Below are 25,426 nucleotides of genomic sequence, written 5' to 3'. Positions count from 1 at the left end.
GACACGAACAGTTCAAAATTTCCCCTTGAATTTTGAAAACCTGTTTCATTTCCTGGGTTTATTGATAACATTAGTGTCTTTTCATAGCTCTAAAACTATCATTTCCACAAAATTTCTATTCCTCTAAATGTATTTAATGTGAAAATCTTTAAAAAAATACTACAGTTTTCCACTGAAAGAAATAGGCGTGGTTATACAAAGTGTGAGTAATGATTTTAACTGTTTACCTTCTTAAAACACAAAGATTTCCTTAACTATTGTTGCCATGGTGTTGAAAGGATATGCATTGTGTTTCTAATTGTTGTTTTTGTGCTTGGAACTCTGGCAGGGTAGATCTCCTGAGAGCTTGCTTTTTGTCTCCTGGGGCTTTGTTATCAGACAGACCTGGCTGAAACCTGGCTCAGCCATTTACAAGTCATAGAATCTTGAGCAAATCACATACTTAACTTACTCAGCTCCAGCTTCCTCAATTGTGAAATGAAGATAATGATACCCAGCCCTCAGGATCGTTGCGGCAATAAGAGAGGTGTAATAAATGCTTGTTGCAATTATTGTGGTTACTATTAACATTCCTTCTTTGGATAACAATTGGTAAGCTTTATGTATAAATGGAAAGGACTTTGTATTTACTTATTAACATCATTAGCAAGTATTTATTGAACATTGGTTATGTAGCATGCCAACTCAAATAAGGAAGATTTCTCTAGAACTTGTTTGTGTTCAGCATCATCTGGGAACTTGTTAGAAAATGCAAATTTTGGAGCCGCACTCCAGACCTGTTGTTGAGTCAACAGCTGTAGGGTGAGGCCCACCAATCTATTTTCAACACTTTTCCAGGTAATTCTAATGTGAGCTCCAGTTTAAGAACTTTTGCCCTATAGGAGCTTCCAGTCTACTTGGGGAGATCAGATTTCCCCCAGGGGGGGTGGGGGGGGGGGAGAACAATGACACCTGTTAACTGAGGAGGGAGCCACAGTGCAGAATGTTCTCAACATTTATTCTCATCTGGAAACATATGGCACGATATCCCGGGCGGAGAACACATCTCAAAGACCGTAACTGAGTTATTTGTGATTGGGAACACTTTTTTTTTCATCAGGGAAACCACACACCCTTTTTTTTTCATCAGGGAAAAAAAAGATATAAAAAAAGATCATCAGTAAGCAATCACTTGTAACACCAATCTCCTTGGTCGCAGTGCTCCAATATGTTGCCACAACAGTGTTAAAAAACTACAGTTTTCAAAATTAAGAAATATGTGGGCTTGGGTTAGACCTGAAAGAGCAGGGCATAATTAAGTGGAAAGGAAGAAGATGAACAATCCAGGATAGAAGATACAGAAAAATACCACAAATATGCTCTCAGGAAGGATTAAAAGCAAAAGCAAAGAAAAATAAGTAAATAAAAACCAGAAACTACCACTCCTGGCATTTTCAATGATGCCAATTGAAAGCAATCTGGAGTCTTTTATATGTGCAGCACTGCATAATCTGAAAGAAATCTGAATCATGACACATTAAATTACATTCTGGGTTGGAGAGTGGAAGGAGAAAAAACTGTGAAAATAAAGTAATGAAACCAATTGTTTTTAAAACAAACTGATGAGAACCTCTATAGCTTACATGTTTTGCCCTTCAACGTTATTTCCTGTGAGATCATCAGTCCTGTGATCACTGCTCCTATTCATTGTTTCAAGGTAGCGCTCCACCTCTTCTTCCCAAATGTGTTCAAAAGACAGACGTGAAAAGAACACCTGGGTTCCATCAAGGAGAAATTGTGACTCTAATGAAAACCTTGTTTTAAACGTCAAGTGCACCACCTGTGTGTGTTTTGCCAATGCTGGTATATGAGACCGATTTTTTTCCCTTATGAAATATTCATGAAGAGTGAGTTTACCAGCCATAGTAGTATGCCCTTTTAGGCTTAGAAGATGCTGCCCCTCTCTCTGTCTCTTTGTCACGCCATCTCTCCATTTTTGGTAACAAACAATACATTTTTTGCTTTGTATTTCCATGTATGTTTTATTTATTCATGACAGATCACAAGAAGTGGGAGAATACTTTCCGAAAAAGAATACAAACTAAATATCATGAAGAGGGATCACCAAAAATATATCCGGGAGTGCCTAGCTCAGGCTATTTTCCATAAGGTTCTTGATATGGAGGTAAAGTATTCATATTTTCTTTATAGTAGATAGTTTCTAATATGATAATTAATACTACTTCTGTACTAGAAGCAGAGGAATTCCTCCTGTATTTCATTAAAAAGTATTGGAACAAGGTGCCCTGAGAAATACTCTATAATCTCTGGGTAGCAAGGAGCCAAGAGACTGAAGTAAGCTTTTCTCGATTTCAGTTACAGAAAAATATGGACATCATTATATATTTTGTGATATTTAATTTAACAAATGTAGATTTTTAATCCATAATGGCTACTCTTAAACATACCAGCCCTCACCATCTGTACCCCAATTTCCATTTGCTAAAAAAAAAAAAAGTGACATCTGTTTAAATATCAGTAATTCCACTGCCATGAATTATTTCAGATTTGTTATTCTTTTAAGGCTCTGAAGCTGGGCCGTATGCTAAATTTCAGGGAAGAGGCATTGAAACATCTGCTGTCCCTCCCACTTTAGGCCACATTGGTCAGCATAGATTCATAAACCGAGCATCAACAACTTTTTTTTTCAAACCTGACATGGCATTTTTAGTAGGATATATAGCTAACTTGATAAATTATTTTAGCCTTGCTCCATGGAACTTATAGTTTCAAGCATCAACACCATTTTAATCTCTGTGAAAAAGCATGTCACTTCTTGGCTTGACCATACAGCAGTAAATCAGAAAACTTGGCTGGTAAAATCATTGACCTGTGAGTGCAGTAAACATTTATGAACAACTGTAGAATCACCAGTAAACCAATACTAAGTGTAGTGGCACTGAAAATATTTATTATTATGCTACCATTATACCGAACAAGTGTTGCATTCAGATAAGATGTATATGATCTGTTAATTTAGGAATTCATTTTGTGCTTTATGACATGTGCATGAGTTATATGGAATCATTCAAATTCACTTGCTTATAAAAGTATTAGTTGGAATTCTGCGACTAATGTTAAAAAAAAATAGTACAGTAGATTAATCTATACTTAGTTTCAAATTTACCCAATAGGCACTAAATTTTGTATTAGCTTTAATCCTTGAAGTTTTGGCTTTCCAAACTTTCATGTAACTTACATATCATAACTAGAATATGCTATCATTTAAGAGTCTTTGTATATTCTTAAAATTTGGAATAAATGTCTTAGATAAGTGTTAATATAGAATATATAATATAATTTCATATGATGTAATATATATAACTATGATATGTAATATATTAATATAATTAACAAATAGAATAGCTGTCTCTAAATTGTTACATTTATCTCACATTTATTTTATGCTGATGCTATTTACTAATGTTGTTACATTAATATTCATGTATTTGTTCATACCACAAACATTAATCATTAATTGTAGGCTTACCACGTACCAGTTTGAAGCTATGTGATATAGCTGTGATATATAAAAACAAAAAAGCAAAAAAAACAAAAACAAAAACAAAAACCTACTGTAGAAAGTGATCAAGTGTTAGAAGAGAGGAAAAACAGACCGAGTTCCAGGAAGTAGAGAATGATGACTTATCTCTATGAAAGTCAGAGGAAGCAGAACGGAGGTCCTGCTATTTGAACTGGACCTTGAAGGCTGAGTGAAGCTGCACATGAAAGCATGAGAAAAACATTCGAGAGAGTGAGGACAGCTGGCACGACGTTAGAGGGGAAAGGCCATTGTGGATGGGCAGGAAAGCTCACTGAGGCCAGACTGCAAGGCAGGTTGGTTGAAGGAGCAGCAGGAAGAGGCACTCTTCTGTAAGCTGGGGCCTGGTTTCTGGAAGGCCTTCAATTCCTAACTAGGTTTGGAGCATAGGTGATGAGGCGATGAGACGTTTTTCAGCAACGGCGTAAAATGAGTGAGCAGAGCATCATTAGAAAGATGTGGAAATGGGAGGTCAGTTAGGAAGCTGTTGCCCAAGGGTAAGGACTCACAGCAGTCATGACACGCTGGGGAAAGGCAGCTGTCCCTAGAGATGTGAAGGGGGAGAGAGACTGACACTGAATGAGGATGGAGTGGGGAAGAAGGAGCCAGAGCAATTCTGGGGGCGCTAACCTGGCGGGTGGCAGTGCACTGCTGGGGCTCAGGAACTACCTACCACAGGGAGTAGGAGAGAGCCCTCGCGTGGTGGAAACCTGGGCCCTATGGAAAGGTGTCCTGGAAGCCAGCAGGCTCTCACAAGCTTAATGTGCAATGCTTAAACAGGAAAGTACTGGGGGGAAAAGGACCTTGGTCTGACCCAGAGGCAAAGACATTGGTGGCCTTGGTGAAGAGGAGGGGCAGTAGGAGAGAGGGCTGCAGAGACTTGGAAATAAATAAAAGATGGAAAATGATTGGTAGCGAATCTCACAAAATGGTGATCAGTGGGTGAGAGAGCAAGGAAGAGGGAGAGAAGAAAGGGAAGTATCTGAAGAGGTTGATAATACTTGGGTAGGGAAGGATGGAGCCTGCAGGGTCCAAAAGGAAGCACGAAGAGATCAAAAACAGGAAAAAACCACTCTTTAAAACGCTCTCAAATGTGTCTGAATGATTTCCAACAAAATTGTGAGCAGATTATTTTCATATGGGGTTTATTTCTAAATTATATAATTAATATATTACAGAAAGTTAGGAAAATGCAAGAAAGCATAAAAAGGAAAATAACCACATAAAATCTTTGTCTCAGAAAGAACTGCTGTTAACATACTCACATTCCCTTTTAGTCTCTATTTATACATATACATTGATAAAAATATGCTATGTTGTGACAGGGACACATTTTATGAAAAATAAGTAAGTAAAAACCAAACAAACAGGAAATTAGTGTCCAATAGATTGAACTTCAAATTACATTTCCACCACTGACTAGATATGTGACCTGGGACAAATTCATGGTCCTCTGCCTCAGCTTCTGCACTTGTGGAGTGAGACTGCCTAGCAATTAGCATTGTTCCAGAAGAGATGTTGCCCAGGATGTGACTTCCTGGCACAGGGACAGCCGCACAGTATAAGTGTGATCAATTAAATCATAGTTCTGTGCAATTCTGTATTTTACTTTGCTCCTGCATTACGTGCATTTTCAATCTTTCTTTTTAAACAAAGTCTTTATGAATCTTATTCTAACGATTATATTCTATTTCATTATACAGATGTGGCCAAAAGTTAACCCTTCTCTATACGGTTTATATTGCTTCTGAATTTTTGCTTGGAAGAGAAAAATCCTTTCAGATAGCATCTTTGTGTACCACACAGATATGTTGTCTTTTAATTCTGATTTTCTCCTAGGTTTTGAAGTGGAATGTATTGGTTAAAGGATTGGGACCCTTTTCACCACTTTATGTTAGGGATTGGTTTTCCAAAGAGTTGTATCAATTTATATTCCCACTTGCACACGTATGCAGGTGATTCTTCTCCATCTCAATGACAAGGTGGGGAATTGGAATACAGCTAGCTGGGGGGATTATTCTCCTCTAAAAAACTCTTTGCTATAATTGATAGGATCCTTTCCTCCATTCTTTCCTGTGTACTTAGCGTTATCATCAGCTTGAAATAAAGAAAAAACTGGAGAGCTTGGCTAGGAAGGAGCGAATTCAGAGATTTAAGGTAAGGAGCTACACAATTCTCTTTTACTAAATTATTTTATGATTTTAAAAGTCAGTGGTGCTGTTATTGAAGTTTTTCAAGGCACTTTACCTTTGGGTAACTCAGCTGAAGTCAGGTGATAGTTTCACCAAGACTATGTCTTGGCCACCATTATTTCAGGAGATCTTGGCAAAATAGGAGCTCCTTGTGCAAAATAAATTTTACAAGGTACAAACCTTTCAAAGGAAACATGAAAACTTTCTTTTCAAGTTTGAAATTTTGCTTTTATCTTTTCTTGATTGATATGTGATAGACGCCAAAGGATTTTTGTTTTTTGTCTTAAAAAGCTGAAAATAGATGGTGATGTTCCCAAAGTGGTGGGAAATGGCATTCTAAAAATTATACAATGGCACATTTTCATGCAAGCATGACCCTTGGAAATAGATGGCAGGAAAGATCTATTTGGCAAACAAAAGCATAAGATTTAGACATTCTGTACAAGGCATTTAAAAATTCCTTGTTTTTCCATTTTTGTATTTGACATCTCTTCTTTGAAGTGAACTTATAAAACATAAATTTGAATTGGGAGGATAAGAGATTCAATTAAGCATGTTTGAAAGGCTTCAGTTTAGGTTAGCAGTTTTATTCTTGAGCCACTCAAACTCACATGTTATTCTTTATTTTCCGTGTCGTATTACAAATGTGGGACCTAAGACACATTTCACAGACTGAGAACTATTTGTAAAGCTTCTGTAGAACAACTTGCCATAGAAGACAGTCATATTTCCCTCTTACCTGATAGACTCAAATCTATTTTATCATGGTCAAAAGAAAATCTTGTTAGGAAAGTGTTGTTAAATAACAGCAGATAGGGGAGTTTTTCAAGATCAGAAAAGTTGGTATGTAGAGATCAACTTTGCCAATATTGTCCTGCATCAAGGACTGAGTTTTAGATTCTCTGATTTACTGATTAAATACTCATGGAGAAGAATGGTCACTGGAAATAGTGACGAACACTGCTTGAAGCAGTGTGTGGTTCACCCTCACCCAGGTTGCCAGACACACTGACTAAGCACACGGGTGTATTACAACAGTGGCAGAAATTCCTGATGGACACTCCACTTCCTCCCTATATGATTTTTATTTATAACGGTTTTCACTTTATAGCTGTACTTGGTGAAAGACCTATGATTTAGGCTCCTTGTATGTAATATGCAACCCTCTTGCTTGGGGCATGATTTAATTATTTTTTAAGATAGAAAAGTAATACTTGCTGGTAGTCTTTACTAATCAGAGCTGTGAAGAGCATTGTGCTTCTTGTAATGATCTGCTTAAAGCAGATAAATAAATATTATTGTTGCTAAAACTCAGGATGCACTGTATCCGTTGCTATTTCTTTGAGTACAGCTGTTTCTTCCAACATAGGAGACTGAAATTCCTGACTCTTACTAACACACCCAAAGCCCCAGTACAGCTGTGAAACTTTTTCTGACTGTCATGATAGACTTCAGAAGGAACACTTTTTTTAATGTTTATTTATTTTGAATTAAATTTTTTAAAATATTTTATTTATTCTTGTGTGAGAGAGAGACAGAGAGAGAGACAGAGCATGAGCGAGGGAGGGCAGAGAGAGAGAGAGAGAGACAGAATCTGAAACAGGCTCCAGACTCTGAGCTGTCAGCACAGAGCTGATGTGGGGCTCAAACTCATGAACCACGAGATCATGACCTGAGCCAAAGTGGGATGCTTAACCGTCTGAGCCACCCCAGAAGGAACACTTCCGTTCCGGGCACCCCAGAAGGAACACTTTCGAAAGTAATGAGAAAGGACTTCTTTAATAATAAAGTATCTCTTACCTGTCAGGCAATAACCTAACCTAGATTACTAATGATGCATCAACTTATCAAATCACTTTCTTATCCTAGGGAGAATCCACAAGATGGTTTATAGAAAATAACATGCCAATCCTATCTCCTCACCCCCCAGTTGGCCCAAAGACTAACCGTGGCCATAGTGTTCTGGTTGATGAAGGACATTCCAGTCCAATAACACTGGTGAGTCTTATTAAACACTCTGTCATGTGCCATCCCAACTAATTTATAATTTCCAATGACTCTCAGAAAGAATTCTATTTGTCTGTATAATTCTGTGAATCCTACTAAATGACAATGTGGTTTTGTATCTGTTCAACTGTCTTTACTGAATGTCCCAGTTACAATCAATATCACCCCTTTCAAATTATTTTGAGAGAGTACAAGTGGAGGAGGGGCAGAGAGTGAGAAAGAGAGAGAGAGAGAGAGAGAGGGAGAGAAAATCCCAAGCAGGCTCAGCACTGCCAGCACAGAGCCAGATGCAGGGCTCAAACTCATGAACCGTGCGATCATGACCTGAGCCAAAGTCGGACACTTAACTGACTGAGCCAGCAAGGTGCCCCATAGATTAGTTTTCTTGAAGTGAAGATTATTTATGTTACTTACATACCGAAATGACTTTACTGGCTCTGTGACATGTTTAGAAAAACCTGGATCCTTCCACCTGACATTTAAAACTCTAAGCCCTATGACCTCAATTTAGCCAACTCAATATTTCCCCTCATGATTACCCTTTAGCACCCTACAATACAGCAAGATTGTGGAACCATGAGTCGTTCCACATATGTTCTGTGTTTTCTGACCTCTGGGTTTTGTCTTGCTGCTCCCTCCACTCTCACCTTATCTGTAAAACTTATTTATGCACACAAACTCAGTCATACTGTATAGCATGGTGGGCTATATACTTATATTTGTGTTTCTTTTATCAAAAGCATGTACACATACCCTAACAAAAATACTTAAATATACAGAGATTCTGTTTAAAGAAATTTCATGCCGACATTTCATTCCAGTTTGATTCACTTATAATATAGAGATGATATTTGTTTGAAAGAAGGTAAGGTAGCTTGAAACAATATAGATACAGGAAAAGATTTGCAAAATATTTGCTGGAGGTTGATGGTTTAAGTTGTAAATGAATTGCTTGATCACATCTTTATTCTTATTTTATGTGGCCTAATATATTTTCTTGTTAGCATGAACATTTTTTTGGATTGCACAATATTTGTAGAGAAATTGCAAAGCTTTCCCAGATTGTTGAAGTAGGTTCATCGCATATAGTGTTAAGCTTTGACATTTTTCAAAGGTAAATATGTTTTGACATTTCCCGATGAACAGCTCAAGTTATGAAAAGCAACCGTTTTCCCTTTGTTGATACCATATTTCCAAGCTTCATTTAAATGTATACGTACACAAATAATTCTTTTTGGTTTTGGATGGCAAATTCACTAGGCTCTCAAAAGCTTAACCTGGTTGAAACAAAAGAAACAATCAAGGGCTGTTTTCCATCTTCCCACCTGTTTCAGAGAGGAAAAACCCTTGAAAGGCTTTCTTTTCAATTTTCCAGCTGAACACCCTCAATAAGTAGTTTATGATACATCCAGGAGATCTTAATGTGGCAGGAGTGAGAAAGTAATTTAAAAATTACAGGAAACACTGACACCAGCACTTCAGAAGCCTTTCTATCTGGTAAGCCACCATTCTTCACTTGGTCACCCCCTATGGTGCAAAAGCACCATAGGGGATACCTATTGTGATCTCTGAATTGTAGTTCCCATTTTACAGAAATTCAAATCTTCCTTTTAATTCTCCCAACTTGGATACATATCCTTTAAATTTGACTCCTGACCTCCGTGTGCCATTGAGATGGAGAAAATAATCCTTTTGGGATATTGCCATTGATTTTTCTTTTAACTTTCTTGAATAAAGAAAGAAACCATCCAGTGAATAGTTATTGCACTTGGTCACTAATTGAACCTAAACTTTCAGAGTAGCATATAGGCTTTTAGCTACACCATTCCCATTAAAACTGTGGAAAACCATTCAACTAATTCTGTACAAGCTTGGGAAATTCACCCCTGGAGATCTTCTACTAAGAATTAAAAATGCTCAGCTAAGCTGAGTAACCACCAGGTAGTCACTTTCAATTCACATTCTGGTACAGTTTTGAAAATGTTAAGCTACAGTGCCGTATTTATTCCAAGAAAATATATTACAAACAGTTTCAAATATAGCAAAATTTAAGGTGGCTTCTGATGTGAACTACAACAGTTTGTAGCTCACAGCTGTTAGTTGAATGATGCAGATTTGTTTTTAGAGATAAATGTAATCAGTTAAACATTTGACTGCCATATTCATCTAACTGAATGATATCTGTATGCAAATGGGGGAAATAAAATTTAGAGCACAGAAGCGAATAGATCATGTTCTAGTTTATAGTAACCTGCTTTCTTGAATCCTATATTAGATTTTCAATGTGTTTGTGTTCAGTTGAATTATTTGACAAGAGAGAGTCTTAAGCATATTTGTTTTACAGAGTGTTAAAGAATTCTTTTGGATGATCTGATTTCCTTGTTCAGAAACCTCTAGTTTGATATATCTTTGTGGGTTTTAAGACATTTTGCCTTTTGACTCATAGAATCTTGTGTTCTATTTCTTTAAATCAAATGTTGCCTTAGTCAATCCACTAAGGATTCCATATAGGTCATGAAAGAGGTTTGTGTGCAGAGACCCAAGATAGCAATGACTTAAATATAACGGTGCCTTCCCTACTGTAACACACTTATGTGAGTTTCAGCTGTTGTGCCCAGTGCTACTGTGTGAGCTCATCAAAAGCTCAGACTCCTATTGTGTCATTGATCTGCCAAACTTAGTGTGTTGTCTTCATATACATAAGCCAGGACGGCATATCACCATGTGAATATTTCAATCTGAGGGAAGGGGGTAAAGGGAAAGTGACAGCACATCTCTTCGATATAGTGGTTTCATGTATCACTTCTGCTCATATCTAGTTGGCCAAATCTTAGGCATACAGCTGTACAGAGTTGCAAGAGATGCTGGGAAATATAGTTTTTATTTATGAGAGCCACGTTCCCTGATAAAAATTCTATTACTAGTGAAGAAAGAAAAACAGATACTGAACAATATTATTTTTGATACCCTTCCCATGTCTGTCTCAACAAGTAGCTTTCCTTACTTCGATGTTCAAAGTTATCATTCTTCTTCTCTGCTCATCCATTTTCTTCCCTTGATCATCCATTTGGATAAAATGCTTCTGTGAAAACTTGAATTTGTCCTAGTCTCATTGGTTTATTCCAAACAACATTTAGTTCTAAGTCCTGTTAGTTCTTAGATATTCTGTTATTGTTGCTATTGTCTCTTTGGCAGTATTTGTGTGGTTTATTTGGCACTAATTGTCTTGTGTTGCATTAGATGTTAAAAATTACTTTTTATTTTCCTCATAGTGCCTATAGTTGGAATCCAGTGAATGTTGACTTAACAAAATCAGACATTTAGTGACATATGACATACTTGTAAAGATGGCACTCAGACCAAATTGTGGTGGTAGGAGCTGTCTCATCATTTTTTATGTATTTACACAACACTTTTCCAGAGTTGAATATTTGTTGTTCACTGTTCTTGAGTCAGTGCATTTATACACCATCCTTCTAATTCTCTTGCCCAAATATACATGTATTATTCTTAACAAGTTCCTACTTTTTGTTGTAATAGAACAATGGAGCCAAAAACCTTGTTTTTCCTTCTTGAAAGGTTGCTGATCTTTATACTAAACTTAAAGTGTTCTGTCAGTGGCACAAAAAGCATTTCTGATGCTCCATACCCGCACTTTTTATATTCTTTATAGTACATTCTTGATTAGAAAATGCATCAGTCAGGGTCTCAGCAGGAAACAGATGGCTCACACAAATAGGGTAATTAGGAAGAGTTTAATGAAGAAACTATTTACAAAGATGCCGCCAGGGTTAAGGAAAACCAACTGGGGATGTTAAACGTGCTGGGGTCAACACGATGGGAAACCACGCACCTAGACCAGAGAGGGAGATGGAATGATTGGGTATCAGCACCAGCAGGCAGGACTTGTCAGCTAGGAGAGGACTGCCTGACAGGAGCTGTGGACTCAGCTGACCCATCACACACAACCTTTGGTGGGAAGGGTCCAGGAGAATTAAGACCCCAACCTCTTGCCTCTTGTCTTCTGATCCCCTGCCAGTGCCTATCATCGGCCAAATCCAACTGGAATCCTGAGATTAGTTGGTGCAGTCAGTAAAGAAATGACTCCCAGAGGGCAGAGCAGGGCAGAGAAGGCAGAAGAGGGGCAAATGGAAAAGATCCAGCCTAGAAAACCTCTCCATTTTTACACAGTGTTTTCCATTTGCCGGTTACCGTTTTTCATTTTTACTTTTCTGATATTTCAAGGGAGAAGTTGAATAAATGGTAATGTATTATAGTAGGCATCTGCCTTTTCTCTTTTTGAATCATATTGTTTGCTTTTACTTCAGCACCATTCTTAAGATGTAAAGGACTCAACAGTAGTTTATGTTGAAAACATTTAAATGGAAATGAGTCCATTCCAATCATATCTCTTTAGATCTCTAAAATAGGAACATTATTCAAGGTAACATTTAATTGAGCAAAGCCATTTTCATGCACCGAATAAATTAGGTATTGTCAGCAAGTTTACAAAATGAATAAAATACAGGAACCTAACAGAGAACATCTCCTTTGTCTAGAATACTCTATAATTGTGGCATTTAGTTATGTAGAGGACTTCCACACCATATGTTTTAACAAATACTTTGGGTCATAAGGCTATGTATAATGGAAGGACATAATTAAAGTTTAATCTGTTCAGTAAAAAGGCACCATTAATTACTCTAGGCAATTTGTTGGGTTATTAATTGGTTCTGGAAACATGTCAAGATACTAATTTAAATGGAATTTTTTTCCCTAATTGTCTAGACAGCCCCTCGACCATACACTGCCCCAGGAAATATGCAGCCTCCAATTCGATTAAAGCCTCTTCCCAGTAATCCTGCAGTAGGAACCGTTCCAAAGATAACTTCGGGGTCCAGATTGAAAACCTCATTGCTGGAAAATGAAGCTCCATTTCCCATTGGGGTAAATGTTACTTTTTCAAGAAATATCTTTTTATCCTTCATTAGAATATTAGATTACCAAGGTTTTAAGATACAAAGATTCAATTAATCTACTCAGTGAAATTTATATTGTGCACTTATTAAGCATTTACTATGTACTTCTGTTTAATTACATCTTACTCTAACTGGAAGGCCTATGATTTCTGTGCTATTAAGCAAAAAGAGTAAGGAATAGATTTGTAATAATATAAGGTCACCTTTCATTAATTCGAATGGATGTGTAAAAAACAAAGAGAAACTTTTTATAGCCAGGTATGACTTCTATCAGAATAGACCCAGTGTTGACTGATTCTAAATTTTAAATGCATGAAACCTAGAAAATGAAACTTTCCAAGAATAGGCTTACATTTGCATGCTGACTTACTTTACCATCAGTGTATGAAATTGCTTCAAGTTTGACTCTGGAGAAAGTTGGATACAGAAGAAAAAGAATGTCCATCTTTAAAAAATGGTGAATTAATCACACATAGGAGCTTGACTTGCTTCATTTTCAAGGTTATATCTCTGGTAATTTGAACTTATTTTAATAGAGCTGAGGAGGGAGATGTGGTAAACATAAAATATGAGTTAGTTAAGCAGGGAGGAATCATTAGAACATTCAGTAATTAGGGAGGGTATCCTTTGTATTTCCAACATGAAGAAGAAACATTTGCGAGCTTAAGAAAGAATCTGTGTCACGAGTTCAGTTGTCACTGAATTCAAATAGGTGAATTTAGTTCCATTTCTTATTAGGAAATATAAGACATATGAAATTAAGATATTTTTTTCTTTTTTTGAAATTAAGATTTTTTCATCTACAATTGACAGATAACCTTGATACTAAGAAATTAATTCAGACAAATGATTGTGTTTCATGATAAAAGTATAAATATAACTCTAACAAATAACTAATATTTTATCCATTTAATATGCTTTTCAGCTTATGAAGCACTTTTCCCAAACCTTTAGTTAATTTAATAGTTGTTTCCTAGAAAGTAGGAGAAACTAAACCAAGAGTGGTAGCACTTTGTATAGGGAATGGTGCTTAGGGCTAGGCAGAAGCTTGTGAATTCATAAGTCAATTAAGCTGACCTTCTAGGATCAGCTAGAAAGCCTAGAGGTTTCCTGTTTCAGCTAGTGTCCAGGAACGGTCAGATCCTGAGAGATTGTCTCAGGTTAACTAAAATAATACAGAACAAGTTCATTTTTCTCCTTTAGTAAACCAAAATAGGGAGCCAAATCATAATCAAGTGCCATTAATTCACCAGACATCAAATAATCAAAGCTGTAGAAGCAGGTCATTATCCCTCTGTAGATAGACCCACATGGGAAGTCAGATCACAATGAGAAGGTTGCCTAGTGAGCATGGAATCAGAATGATGGTATGTAGGGGGATGGAATCAGATTAAAATGGCTTGATGTACCTATCTCATCTTAGGAATGGGCTTGCCAAAGGTACCAGAAAACTCAAAGGTCTTTGGCTAAAATCCTGTGTATCTTCCTGGGATAATTTTGCCATTAGGACTGGAAATATTTAAAGTCCAATAGGTGGGATTTTCTCTCCCCTAGATAGTGCTGGGATATACTTTATACTTTCCACATTTGCCAACGTGATTATATTTTTTCCTAAGCTCCTATACTTTGGTAGACACATTTTCCTGTTAGATATATAAATACTATCAGTCAAGTAATATTCAAGTTCTGCTGGCTAGGGAGGGATTTTTTTTTTCTTTCAGGTGATTTTCCAGCTCTGCTCTGAGACACTGGGTAGATTTATTAAATCTGCATAGGGCCTTATATTTTCCTGTTTTCAAATTTTGGGGTATGAGCAAGAGATAGCCACTTAGTGGTAGCTTACTTAGGCTGACAAGGTTGAGATCAATTCCATGTTAATTTAAATTAGGTAAACTTACACTTTTCATTTAGTAAATATCAGGTACTTACTATGGACTAGATACCGCTCTAGGCATTGATGATATGTCAATTATCAAGGCAGACAAAAGTCTCTAACTTATTGGAGTTTTTACTGTAATATACATAGGCAAACTCTACTGGCCAGAAATACAAGTAATTTTTTCCATTGCCTTGATGATGAAGATGATTTAATATAAAATCAGACTAGAAATTTCTCAAGAATAGTAGTCTGTATGATTGCTGAGTATGTAATGAGTACCCACTAAATTCTTATTGCTTTCTTAAAGAGTTTAATGAAGAAACTATTTACAAAGATGCCAGCATTCCCAAAGTTATGCATATGAGGAGAATCTTTTGAAGGGAAAATAGGCATAAGCAAGTTTCTAAGCATCAGGAATGAGGATCTTTGATTCAGGCAAAAGCAATTTGGTCAAAACAGGGTGGTTAAGAGGCAACTGAGTAAAAATAGTGACTTGATTGAAAATGATTATCCTTAGAATGAGAGTTTCTCATACACTACTGATAGGTGTAGAAATTGGTACAACTATTTGTGAAGACAATGTGGGAATATCAATATTTTAAATGAACATGCTCAAGCATTTTTATATATAGGAATTTAGGAATATACACATATGTGGAAAGAAATAGATTCAAGAATATTTAATATTATAATATTTGCAATAGTGAACAATTGAAGACACCTAACAATGTAATAGGATGTTGTATAAAAATATTATAGTTTATTAAAGTATGTTAAACAAAATAATAAGGTAAACTTATCTGTACCAGCATGGAAAGATGTCCAAGACACTTTGGGCTAAAAAAGCAAGGTAAGGAATGGCATATTAATTTTTTAAAAAATTCACTAATCCATTTCCAAATAAGGCATACTATTGACTGATAACTACTTAGAAAAAAACAAACCCAAAGCCTCAAAGTTTGGATTCATTGTTCTTATTTTATTGTTCTTATTATTTTCACTTAATTTATATTTGTATTACAATATCAATGCACCCCATCACAGAAAAATCAGAAAATGTGAAAAAAGAAAAATGAGAACATAAATGGCACCTACATATCAACTATTTAACAATTCTGAATTCCTTGGTGCCTATTTAAATCCCTTTATGTTCACATAAATGTTGCTTTCAATCAAAATATGAACCATATGTGCCTTTATTTATCCTCCTTTACTTATTTAGCAATGAGAAATGTTTGGAGAATGACTCCCCTTTATTAACAATAACTTTTCATTATATTAAAGCATCTCAAAGAATAAATTGACTGAAAACACCATACCAAATAAATGGGTATAAAATGGATAAAAGTGATTAAACATGCCTTAAAGTGTGGGAAACTACCTCAGATACACAAAAATGACCAATTTATGAAAATTCAAATACTCAAATATACTTGAAAAATGTGATATAATTATTGATTATACCTTTGGTGCTCTTTAATTTTTGATTGATACATTTTTTGCAAATAATACAAGGTGGAAATAATATAAGGTGGAAAATGATATGCTCCAATAATCCAAATCCCCAAAGGCAACCCTTAGTTCAAAGTCTTCCTGTCATCCTTGATTTTTATCAAAATCCACATACAAATTATTTAAAAGAAATGTGTGATCACATTGCATGGACCTTTTTATGTCAGGATGAATAGATTCATACTGTTCTTTTTGAAGCCTGGTGAGAATCTATTACAAAAAACACAAAAAATTGTAATTAAATATTCTATTGTTGCACTTGATGGTTCAACTAAATTTGGTGTGCATGTGTGTGTGTGTACCCTTATACACATTTATATCAATGTATTGTGCAGTATCTTAGTAGGATTTATTCCTACAAGTTGAATTTCTAGGAGAAAAATTTCTAGTCTTTGGGTCAGAGTCTGCATTTAGTTCCTAGATATTATATTATCAAGGAATGTAATAACACCAGGATGGGTGAAAATCAGTGTGAAAAAAGTAATAATAACACTCCACTGTTAAGTGGACTATCTAACCCTGCTTCAAAGTACAATACTCCAAACTTCCTGACTTTAAATTGTTTAATTGTGCTGGGTCCTCATAGATTTAATGGATTGTTGAAGAAAAATCCCAAAGTACTTTGAAAATGCCATAACTGTGTATTTGGCTTAAAAATAGACTTAAGGTTAAAAATTTTTGAAAATTTAACTTGCTGTGGATATTACAAAAAGCCACTTTTCGATAAAAACATGAAGTGTTTTGAGTTTGCCTATTGATGTCAGTTGTGTTTACATGCAATGTAAACCATAGTCTTAAAATTTGGGGCTATGTTGGTCACTACTTCTGTTTTACTGGTTGTTATGTCATGAAATGTGATTGCAGGGCAAGAAAGCAGTGATGAAGTTCAAGAACTCCATGGACAATTCACAGGAAGTGAATCGCTATCAACTTCCAAACATTAACAATTACATGATGCCTATTCCTCCTTCACCTCCTCCCCACAAAGGAAAAATCACAAGGGAAAATAGACTTGAATCATGGAGAAGGAGAAGATTTCGTCCAACCACTGCTCCCAATGGCTTAGAGCCTCTCTTTACCAGGGTGAATATGGAATCAAGTTTTCTTTTATTAATTTAGCACAGATTACATTATGCTTTTAAATTTCTGGATGTATAGTAAAAATGAATCTAGGGAAATCAAGTGCAAGTGCCTTACAAAAATAAATATAATAATTTTATAAATGTAATTGTAAGCTTGAATGAATCTGAAATCAGATACTTGAGTAGTTCAGTTCAGTAATTTAGCACAATTAATTAAAAAATCCAGTAAATCTTGAGGTCAAATTTAGTTTGTACTATGCCCATTTCCAAATTATTTATTTCCTTCAATTTGCCCATTCAATCACGTGTTATCAGAAGTATTTTAACATGTAATTTGTGAAAATTTAGAGACTTAAGTATACCAAAAAACATAAAATCCCACATCAAGTACCTATTAGAGCTTCCTTTTAGTGATTTTTGGGAAAATATTGTATAATCTTTTCTTTCAGTGTTCTTTGAAAATAGTAGAGCTTGTTGTACTCATTTTCTCAAAATACTGATTAAAAAAATAGCCCTAAGACCAGTTAGACTGTACGGGGACACTTTATAGGACAAAGGCAAAAGATCTCTTAATTTTTATCATGTAAATACACAACTAATGAAAATTATGTGTAACTTCTGTGATTATTAGCAGATAGGTAGGTCTACCTTTCACTGATTGAGAATCAGGGAGTGAAGTTCTGACTTGCACGCAGATTGCGTACTGACTCTTCTAAACCAGCCTCATTCCAGCATTCTTTTTTGACCTCATTCCATATCTGAATCCCACAGCTCTCTGCATCAATAACCTCAAAATATTGGAGCTGTCTTCCTTGCACTTGCCCAAATTTTCTCTTTTCCATTTTCACCGTTATTCTTCCTTTGTTATGGCTTCTGAAGAACTTTGTATTCCTCATGTCAGAGGTCCACTGTCCCATGGGTCCTCAATTTTACCTTTTTCCACTGCCTGTCATTCTCCTCTCTAATTTGGATTTTCATCCTCCCTGTAACATACATCTCTGTCTCTCAGCGTACCCAGGCTTCCACAGAGGAACTGGATCTTCTCTTCATGTGCGTAGCCTGAGATTCGTCTTCTCTCCTCCAACAAAGTCCCCTGAAGAGTAGTTGGCTGTCGGTTTAGTCTAACAAACAACCCCAGGCAGCTCAGCTTACAACAACAAAGGTTGATTTCTCTCTCTCTCTCTCTTTTTTCATTTTAACAGTTTTTAATTAATTAATTTTTAAATGTTTTCATTTATTTTGAAGGAGAGAGAGAGAGACAGAGCATGAGCAGGGGAGGAACTGAGAGAGAGCGAGACACAGAATTCGAAGCAGGCTCCAGGCTGTCAACACAGAGACAGATGCAGGGCTCGAACCCACGAACCGTGAGATCATGACCTGAGCCGAAGTCGGACGCTTAACCGACTGAGCCACCCAGGCACCCCTAACAGTTTTTATTTAAAGTAGTATATCAGATTACTTTATTCCTGTATCTTCTCAATGGTTTCTTCCTTATATTTGCCCTTTTCCTTTCCTACTTGGCGAGACTTGCCTTTACATTCAAGGATCTCTTTGTGGTCTTTGTCCAGTTTTAGTCTAGTGATAACCACCTTTCCAGGGTGAAGGCCCACCTTCTTTCGCTGTGCCTGCTCAATGCACATGTCCCATTTCTTCCTGTAAACCTGACTCCTTTGCCAGTCTGCTGACCTTTGTAGTGTCCTTGCACAACCTATACTTCAGCATCCTTTTGGAGGGGCATGGATCAAACGTTGTACTTCTGTCTCAGCTCTTGGGAAAGAGGGGAAGACCTAATCTTTCTGCGAATGTGGGAAGGTGCTTTGGGATGCCTTTTATGGTTCTTGCTTGGGTCGGAAGTCACAAGGAGTTGAGGCTTCATTTTGGCTGCTGGCTCTTCAGCGGTGGCTGGCTGCAGAAGGGAAGAACGGAGTTTATTTCTTGTTCGCATAATCGTCTGTTGTTGATCAGCTGCAATTCTGAGACCCAGACTGGAGAAACAGTCCCTGTCTGGGGTATGTCTGGGGTATGTTGCCTTCATGGACGACAGAACCATGGAAAGTTTTTAAGATTCCACTCAGCAGGGAAACTTCTGTTTGAATTCCATTACCAAAGCCTGACAGCGGTGGAAGAAGAAGTATCTTCCTCCCACGGAGTGGGGCAGTGAATATTTGGGCCAATAATAAAACCCACCATGTCTACTAACTTACCTCTGAACTGTACATGCTGGCATTGGTCCCCCTGCACTAAGCCAGCAAACATGTGCTCTTGAAGTCTGTGGCCTCTATTTAATGAGAATAGTGAGTTTCTCATGATATTCCCATGCTGGCAGCATTTGATCTTCTGATGTTAAAATATATTACAGGAATAAGCTCGACCCATTCATATTTTAATTTTTTTAAAAAAGGGTTTAAATATCTCATAAACCATAAGAACATATTAAATCTATATGTGCAAGTTAAATAACAGTAATCAAGCAAGCACCCATGTACACATCATTATTTCTTAACCAAGTAGAACACTGCTGTCATATTATGAGCCCCCGTTTCCTGCCCCATCACATCCACTACTGCTTCCCAGAGTAACCATCATACTGACTTCTTTCTTAACTGAGTCCTGTTTCTCTTCAGAGTTCTCTGATTTAGATGCATGAAACTTCAGAAATAAGCTCAAATCTACCATTGTAATGAAAGAACAATGTTTATAGGAGAAAGGAGAAAGAAGCTGAATGGAGTCTTTGGGTCAGAGTCCAAGTTTGGTTCCTTGATAGTTTTAAGAGCCTCTTCTGGATAAGTCAGAGAAGCCAGGTCATGAGAGTTTCCCAGGGAGATGGGGCTCACCAGGGTCAGGGCATCTAGGCAAGTCCTAGTGTGGGTCAGCCACTGGATGGGCTGGGCTTCTGTACTGGGCACGGAGGGGAGAGCAGGGACTTTTCCACCCTGTGGCCATGACAAGTGAAGTGCAGATAAGCATGTAAGCCAGCCTCTGCTGGGCATTCTGCACTGGGGTTAGCAACACCATGGTGTCAGAGGGCGTCCTGGCTTCCATAGACCTTAGCATGTCTGTCTTTTGAGTTACAGGGTTTTAGCCTGACTTGGTCTTTTGTTTTGTTTCCAAACTTCTATTCTCTCTATTTGGAATCTCTGTTTGGGGAATGCTGGAGCTACTAGACTGAAACTCTAATATTCTTAGCTTTTCTCTTCTATTTTCTCATTCTTTTTTTTGTTCTACTTGACAAGAGATTTCCACAATTTTATCTTCCACACATTCTACTGAGTTTTTTCTTTTGGTGCCTTATTTTAATTCTAAGAACTCACTTTTGGTTCACTGAATGTTACTTTTTTTTTTTTTTTTTTTTGAGAGAGAGAGAGAGAGCACACAGGGGAGGGGCAGAGAGAGAAAGGGGGAGAGAGAATCTTAAGCAGGCTCCACGCCCAGTGCAGAGCCCAATGTGGGGTTCAATCTCACAACCATCAAGAGTCAGAAGCTTAAATGGCTGAACCATCCAGGTCCCGCCACTCAATGTTACTTTTAAAAATCATCTTGTTCTCTGGGGTGCCTGGGTGGCTCAGTTAAGTATCTGGCACTTGATCTTGGCTTAGGTCTTAATATCATGGTTGCGTGATGGATCCCAGGGTCAGGCTCCATGCTAATAGCATGGAGCCTGCTTGGGATTCTCTCTCTCCCTCTCTCTCTGCCCCTCCCCTGCTCATGCCCCCTTTCTCTCTCAAAATAAATAAATAAACTTTTTAAAAAATCAATAAAACATGTCTTACTCTATGATTTTGATTCTTTGGTATTTGTGGAGACTTCCTTGTGGACTAATATATATTCAGTTTTTGTAAAGTGAATCTCTTAATATTGGGAATAGAGTTCTATAAATGTCCAGTAGATAAGAAATGTTAATTATGTCTTTCCTGTTTTCACATGCTTAGCATTCTTGTTTATCTGCTCTCTCAGTTCCTAACTTCTAGAGATAATTCATTCTCTGTAATTGTAGACCTGTCAGTTTCTCCTTATAATTATGTCAAATTCTGCTTTGTAATGTTGAGAATCCCTGGTCATATGCTCTCGGATTTAGGATTATTCTATTTTACTGGTGAAGTTATTCTTTATGATTAAAAAATGTTCCTCTTTATCACATTACTTTTAGCCTTAAGATCTCTGTTGTCTCAGTACTTATTTTCTTTAAATTAGTATTTAATATATAGTATTTAATATTATATATATGTGTGTGTGTGTGTATATATATTCATTTTACTTTCAGCCTTTTAATATCTTTGAATTTAAACTTTAGGTTTTAAATGTATTTATGTAGCATGTGGATGCTTTGTGTTTATTTCAATCTGAAAATATCTGTTCTTTAATAAGTGAGTTTAGGTCAATCACATTTATTTGATTTAGTATTATACTTAGACTTACTTCTGCCATCTTCATTTGTATTTTCTACTTACCATGATTTTTCTTTGATAGTAGCATTTTATGCTATTATTGCCTATTGCCTCTTCCTTGAAACTTTCCTCCTTTGCCTTCCATGACACTCTACCTTCATCTTTCCTTGCCATCTCCTTTTACCTCTCATCTTGCCTCCTTTGTGACTCTTCTTCACACTTATTAGCCATCACTACAGGCTTAAACCTTGACTCTTGTTTTTGTATTCCAGATGTAGTCATCTTGTCACATGACTTCAGGAACTTCCTAGATGTTTCTTGGATTTGTCACTAGCTCCTGGGTCCTCAGGTATAGAATAAAATTGTCACAGTGGGGAAAGTCTTGCACTTTTCCTTCAGTAATTTGATTTACTTTATAGAAATCTAGAAAAGATTTATTTAAGGAGAGGTGGCTCTCATGAGTAGTTTGTACATTAAATTTACTCATTTTATGCCTAACACCCCCAAAGCATCCTCCAAATCATCTTAAAAGGAAAAAAAAAAAACCATGTCAGAAAAGGCAAAGAAATAAGGCCTGTTCTTCTGTAGAGCACAGTCTCTGCCTTCTGTGATCTGTGTCTCTAGGGGATGATCCATGGAGCTAAATGACAAGGTGTGGTAGATCTTACAGCCTGGCAAGTTGCTACTATTCCCTGTTGCTTTGTTTCCTTTTGTTCTAGGACCAGCAGAGCTTTTATACTGCTTCTACAGAATCTGTGAGACTAGTTACACTGTTTTTACAGAATCTGTGAGACTAGTTATACTGCTTTTACAGAATCTGTGAGACTAGATACACTGCTTTTACAGACTCTGTGAGACTAGTTATACTGTTTTTACAGAATCTGTGAGACTAGTTACACTGTTTTTACAGAATCTGTGAGACTAGTTACGCTGTTTTTACAGAATCTGAGACTAGTTACACTGCTTTTACAGAATCTGTGAGACTAGTTATACCGCTTTTACAGACTAGTTAGATTTTGCCCTGAGGTTTACCTCACACATCTGCAGATTTTTATGTTCTCACACAATATTGCTGGTCACCTCTATTAAAATGTGAATGGTTCCATAAATGGTGTATATAAATGTGAAAACATAAGCTTTTAAATAAGAAGCTACTTAATCATTATAGTTACTAATCTAAAAAAACAAACAAACAAGGTTTGTTTTTATTTTTTTATATGTTTTATGAAATAAAGGACAAAGAGCTTCTCCAGGCATGAACTAGTCTGGGCTTTCTCTGTATCTGGTCAAGGTCCCCTCCCTACCTCCTACAGTCCCCATGAGTCCTGTGCAATTACTGGTGCCTGACTGGTAGATTCTGCTTCCCCTTAAATTTGACATGGTTTAGCCAGCTTCTCCATCCATTCAGTTAACGTATCTCATAAAGCATGACCTTTTTCCCAGTAATTTGGGCTCAAAATCTAGGATTCCTTCTTCTGTCTGATCACACATCAGTTAATTGCTAAGTCCTCCAGATCAGAAATATCCAATAGAAATATAATGCAAGCCACATATGCAATTTCAATGTCTCATAACTATACCAAAAAGGGTAAAAAGAAACATGTGAAATTAATTTTATTAACATATTGTACTTAATCAAGTGTATTCAACATATTATCATTTGAACATGTAATCAGTATGAGTTTTAATGAGCACTGTACAATGTTTTTCATACTATGTCTTTGAAATTCAGTAAGCATTTTATATTTATGGTGCATCTCATTCAAATGAGCTGCCTTTCAAATGCCCAACAGCCAAATGTGGTAAGTGGCTGCTGTCCCAGGCTGTACATCTCTAGCACCTGGACGGTGGCTCATGTGTCTGATAATCCCTTTCCCTTCTCAGTGCCACATCCCCGGGTCAGGGACTGGCTACCTAACTCTTCACAGGGCTGTTGCAGTCATCTACATACTTCCATTATGCCTTTAAGTCAACAAATAGCTCAAGTTAGCTCTTATTGATTGTGACAAGCACTGTGCTAGGTGCTGAGGTTACCAAGATGAGTGAAGCCAAATCCTTATTCTCAGAAGGATTGCAGTATAGCAAGGGAGACAGAAATATCTACCATTAACCATGACACATTGTGGTGAGTATAGTCATAGTGGTATAAATAAAGCACAATGAAGGAAATACTTGCTTTGAGGAGATTGAAGAGCATTTCAGAGAGAAGATGACATTTGAAATGGGCTTTGAAAGAAGAGTAGGAAGCGAGCAGATGGACTCAGGGAGCAGAGGGTAAAAGGCAGGAAGGCGAAGCAAGAGCAAGCTGGGTCCATCTCAGTATTGACAGAATCTACATGATGCAATTAAATAAAACTTGATAGAATAGCTCCCAACATACTCCTCCCCTGATTAAAACCTTCACCAGCTTCTTTCCTAATGAAAGCAGGTATGTTTTCTGCTTCATTGCTTTAAAATGTAGGTTTTATGATTATTCAGGTATGTTGAGACTTATAGATCAGGAGATGTTTGTCATTGAAAGGACACTTTGCACTTAACAGTTCCCAAAAGGAAGGGGCATGCCATGTACGATAGTCAGGGTTCTATCCAGAATAAGGTTTGACCACATATCTGGGCATTGTGGCCCAGGTAAGCTGACAGATAAAACTAACCATCACATAAGTCATTCAGGACTACACAAGGCAGCACCAGGGTTGGTCAGGAGATTGGGAAGTGGGAGGGAAACATGGGCAAGAGCCTTTGTTGTGGTTTCTGAGAGAAGGAACAGGAAAGATGGGGTGAGCAGGCTTAGGATTGAACAGTATGAAGAATTTCGACAGGCTCCAGAGTGTGGAAGCTGTCCTGAGTTTTCTGGTCCTAGAGAAGGGGGTTCTAAGGGCAGGGGAATATTGGCCCAGACTTTAAGAGCCAGGTCACAGAGGTAGGGGGAGGGTGGATGTGAGCTTTGGGTTGGTTAGTTTGTACATGAAAAGCATGCTCCCAGGGAAGTCATTTACCCTCTCTAGGAATGTCTTGGGAGGGGTAGTTTCCCCAGAGTCAGTAAGGCTCCAGATGTCAAAACATCAGAATAAAAACATATGCTTATACACTGGCATTCAAGGACTCTCATATTTTGACTCCTTTCCAGCTTTCCGCTCCCATCCAAGCTAAACTGAGCTACTCCCTGGACCCTCAGCTGGTTGGCCCACCACTTCCCCACCTCTGATCTGTGCTTTTTTCTGTTATTACTTTCTGCTTGATGCTTACTCCCTTTTAAATCATCTATATAACTTTTTTCTTATTTAATTACCTTTGTTAGCTTTTAATAAAATAAAATGTTTATGTTTATATTCAATGATGGCAGCAATGATTCTATCTTCCATTTGAAGATAGAAGGAGGAGTTTTGTTCCAGGAGTTTTGCTCCGTGTTTTACATACATTTTCTCATTTAATACACACAATAAACTCAAGAAAGAGATGAGATAATTTATCCATATTAAAGATGAGGAAACTGAGGCAAGAAAGGTTAAATAATCTGGCCATCATCACATAACTAGTTAGTGGCAGACTAAGTGTATACACTCACTATACTTACAGTTAAGAGCCTACATTTGTAATCCTCAAATCCATATTATATGGAATTTATCTACAAGTCTTTTTTCTTTCAAATCCTTGAAGATATTAATCACAATTGGTCAGGTGCTTCTTCAATGCAGAGATGTTCTTCTTCTATGAATTGCCTGTGAGTGCCTGAGATATAAGAAGGAGGTTGTATCTTCTTTCTCACCTCTCCCAGCCCCTGTGAGAGGCCTTATGTTCTGTAGTGATTGC

The 25,426-nt window shown here is 37.1% G+C and overlaps 1 protein-coding gene and 1 pseudogene across 1 annotated transcript in view; one reads left to right on the top strand and one right to left on the bottom strand.

The window, feature by feature from the left end:
• ERICH3 (glutamate rich 3) overlaps positions 1–25,426 on the top strand; it is a 104,329-nt gene that overhangs the window by 26,367 nt on the left and 52,536 nt on the right. The window contains 5 exon segments of the mRNA XM_042948614.1: positions 2,039–2,164; positions 5,666–5,737; positions 7,642–7,770; positions 12,568–12,726; positions 17,014–17,232. Coding sequence (XP_042804548.1) covers positions 2,039–2,164; positions 5,666–5,737; positions 7,642–7,770; positions 12,568–12,726; positions 17,014–17,232 — 705 coding nt within the window.
• On the bottom strand, positions 18,692–19,266 carry LOC122227774 (annotated as a pseudogene).

Source organism: Panthera leo, chromosome C1 (assembly GCF_018350215.1).
Source record: "Panthera leo isolate Ple1 chromosome C1, P.leo_Ple1_pat1.1, whole genome shotgun sequence".
Lineage (NCBI taxonomy): Eukaryota > Metazoa > Chordata > Mammalia > Carnivora > Felidae > Panthera > Panthera leo.
This window is presented reverse-complemented; position numbering and strand designations above follow the sequence as displayed.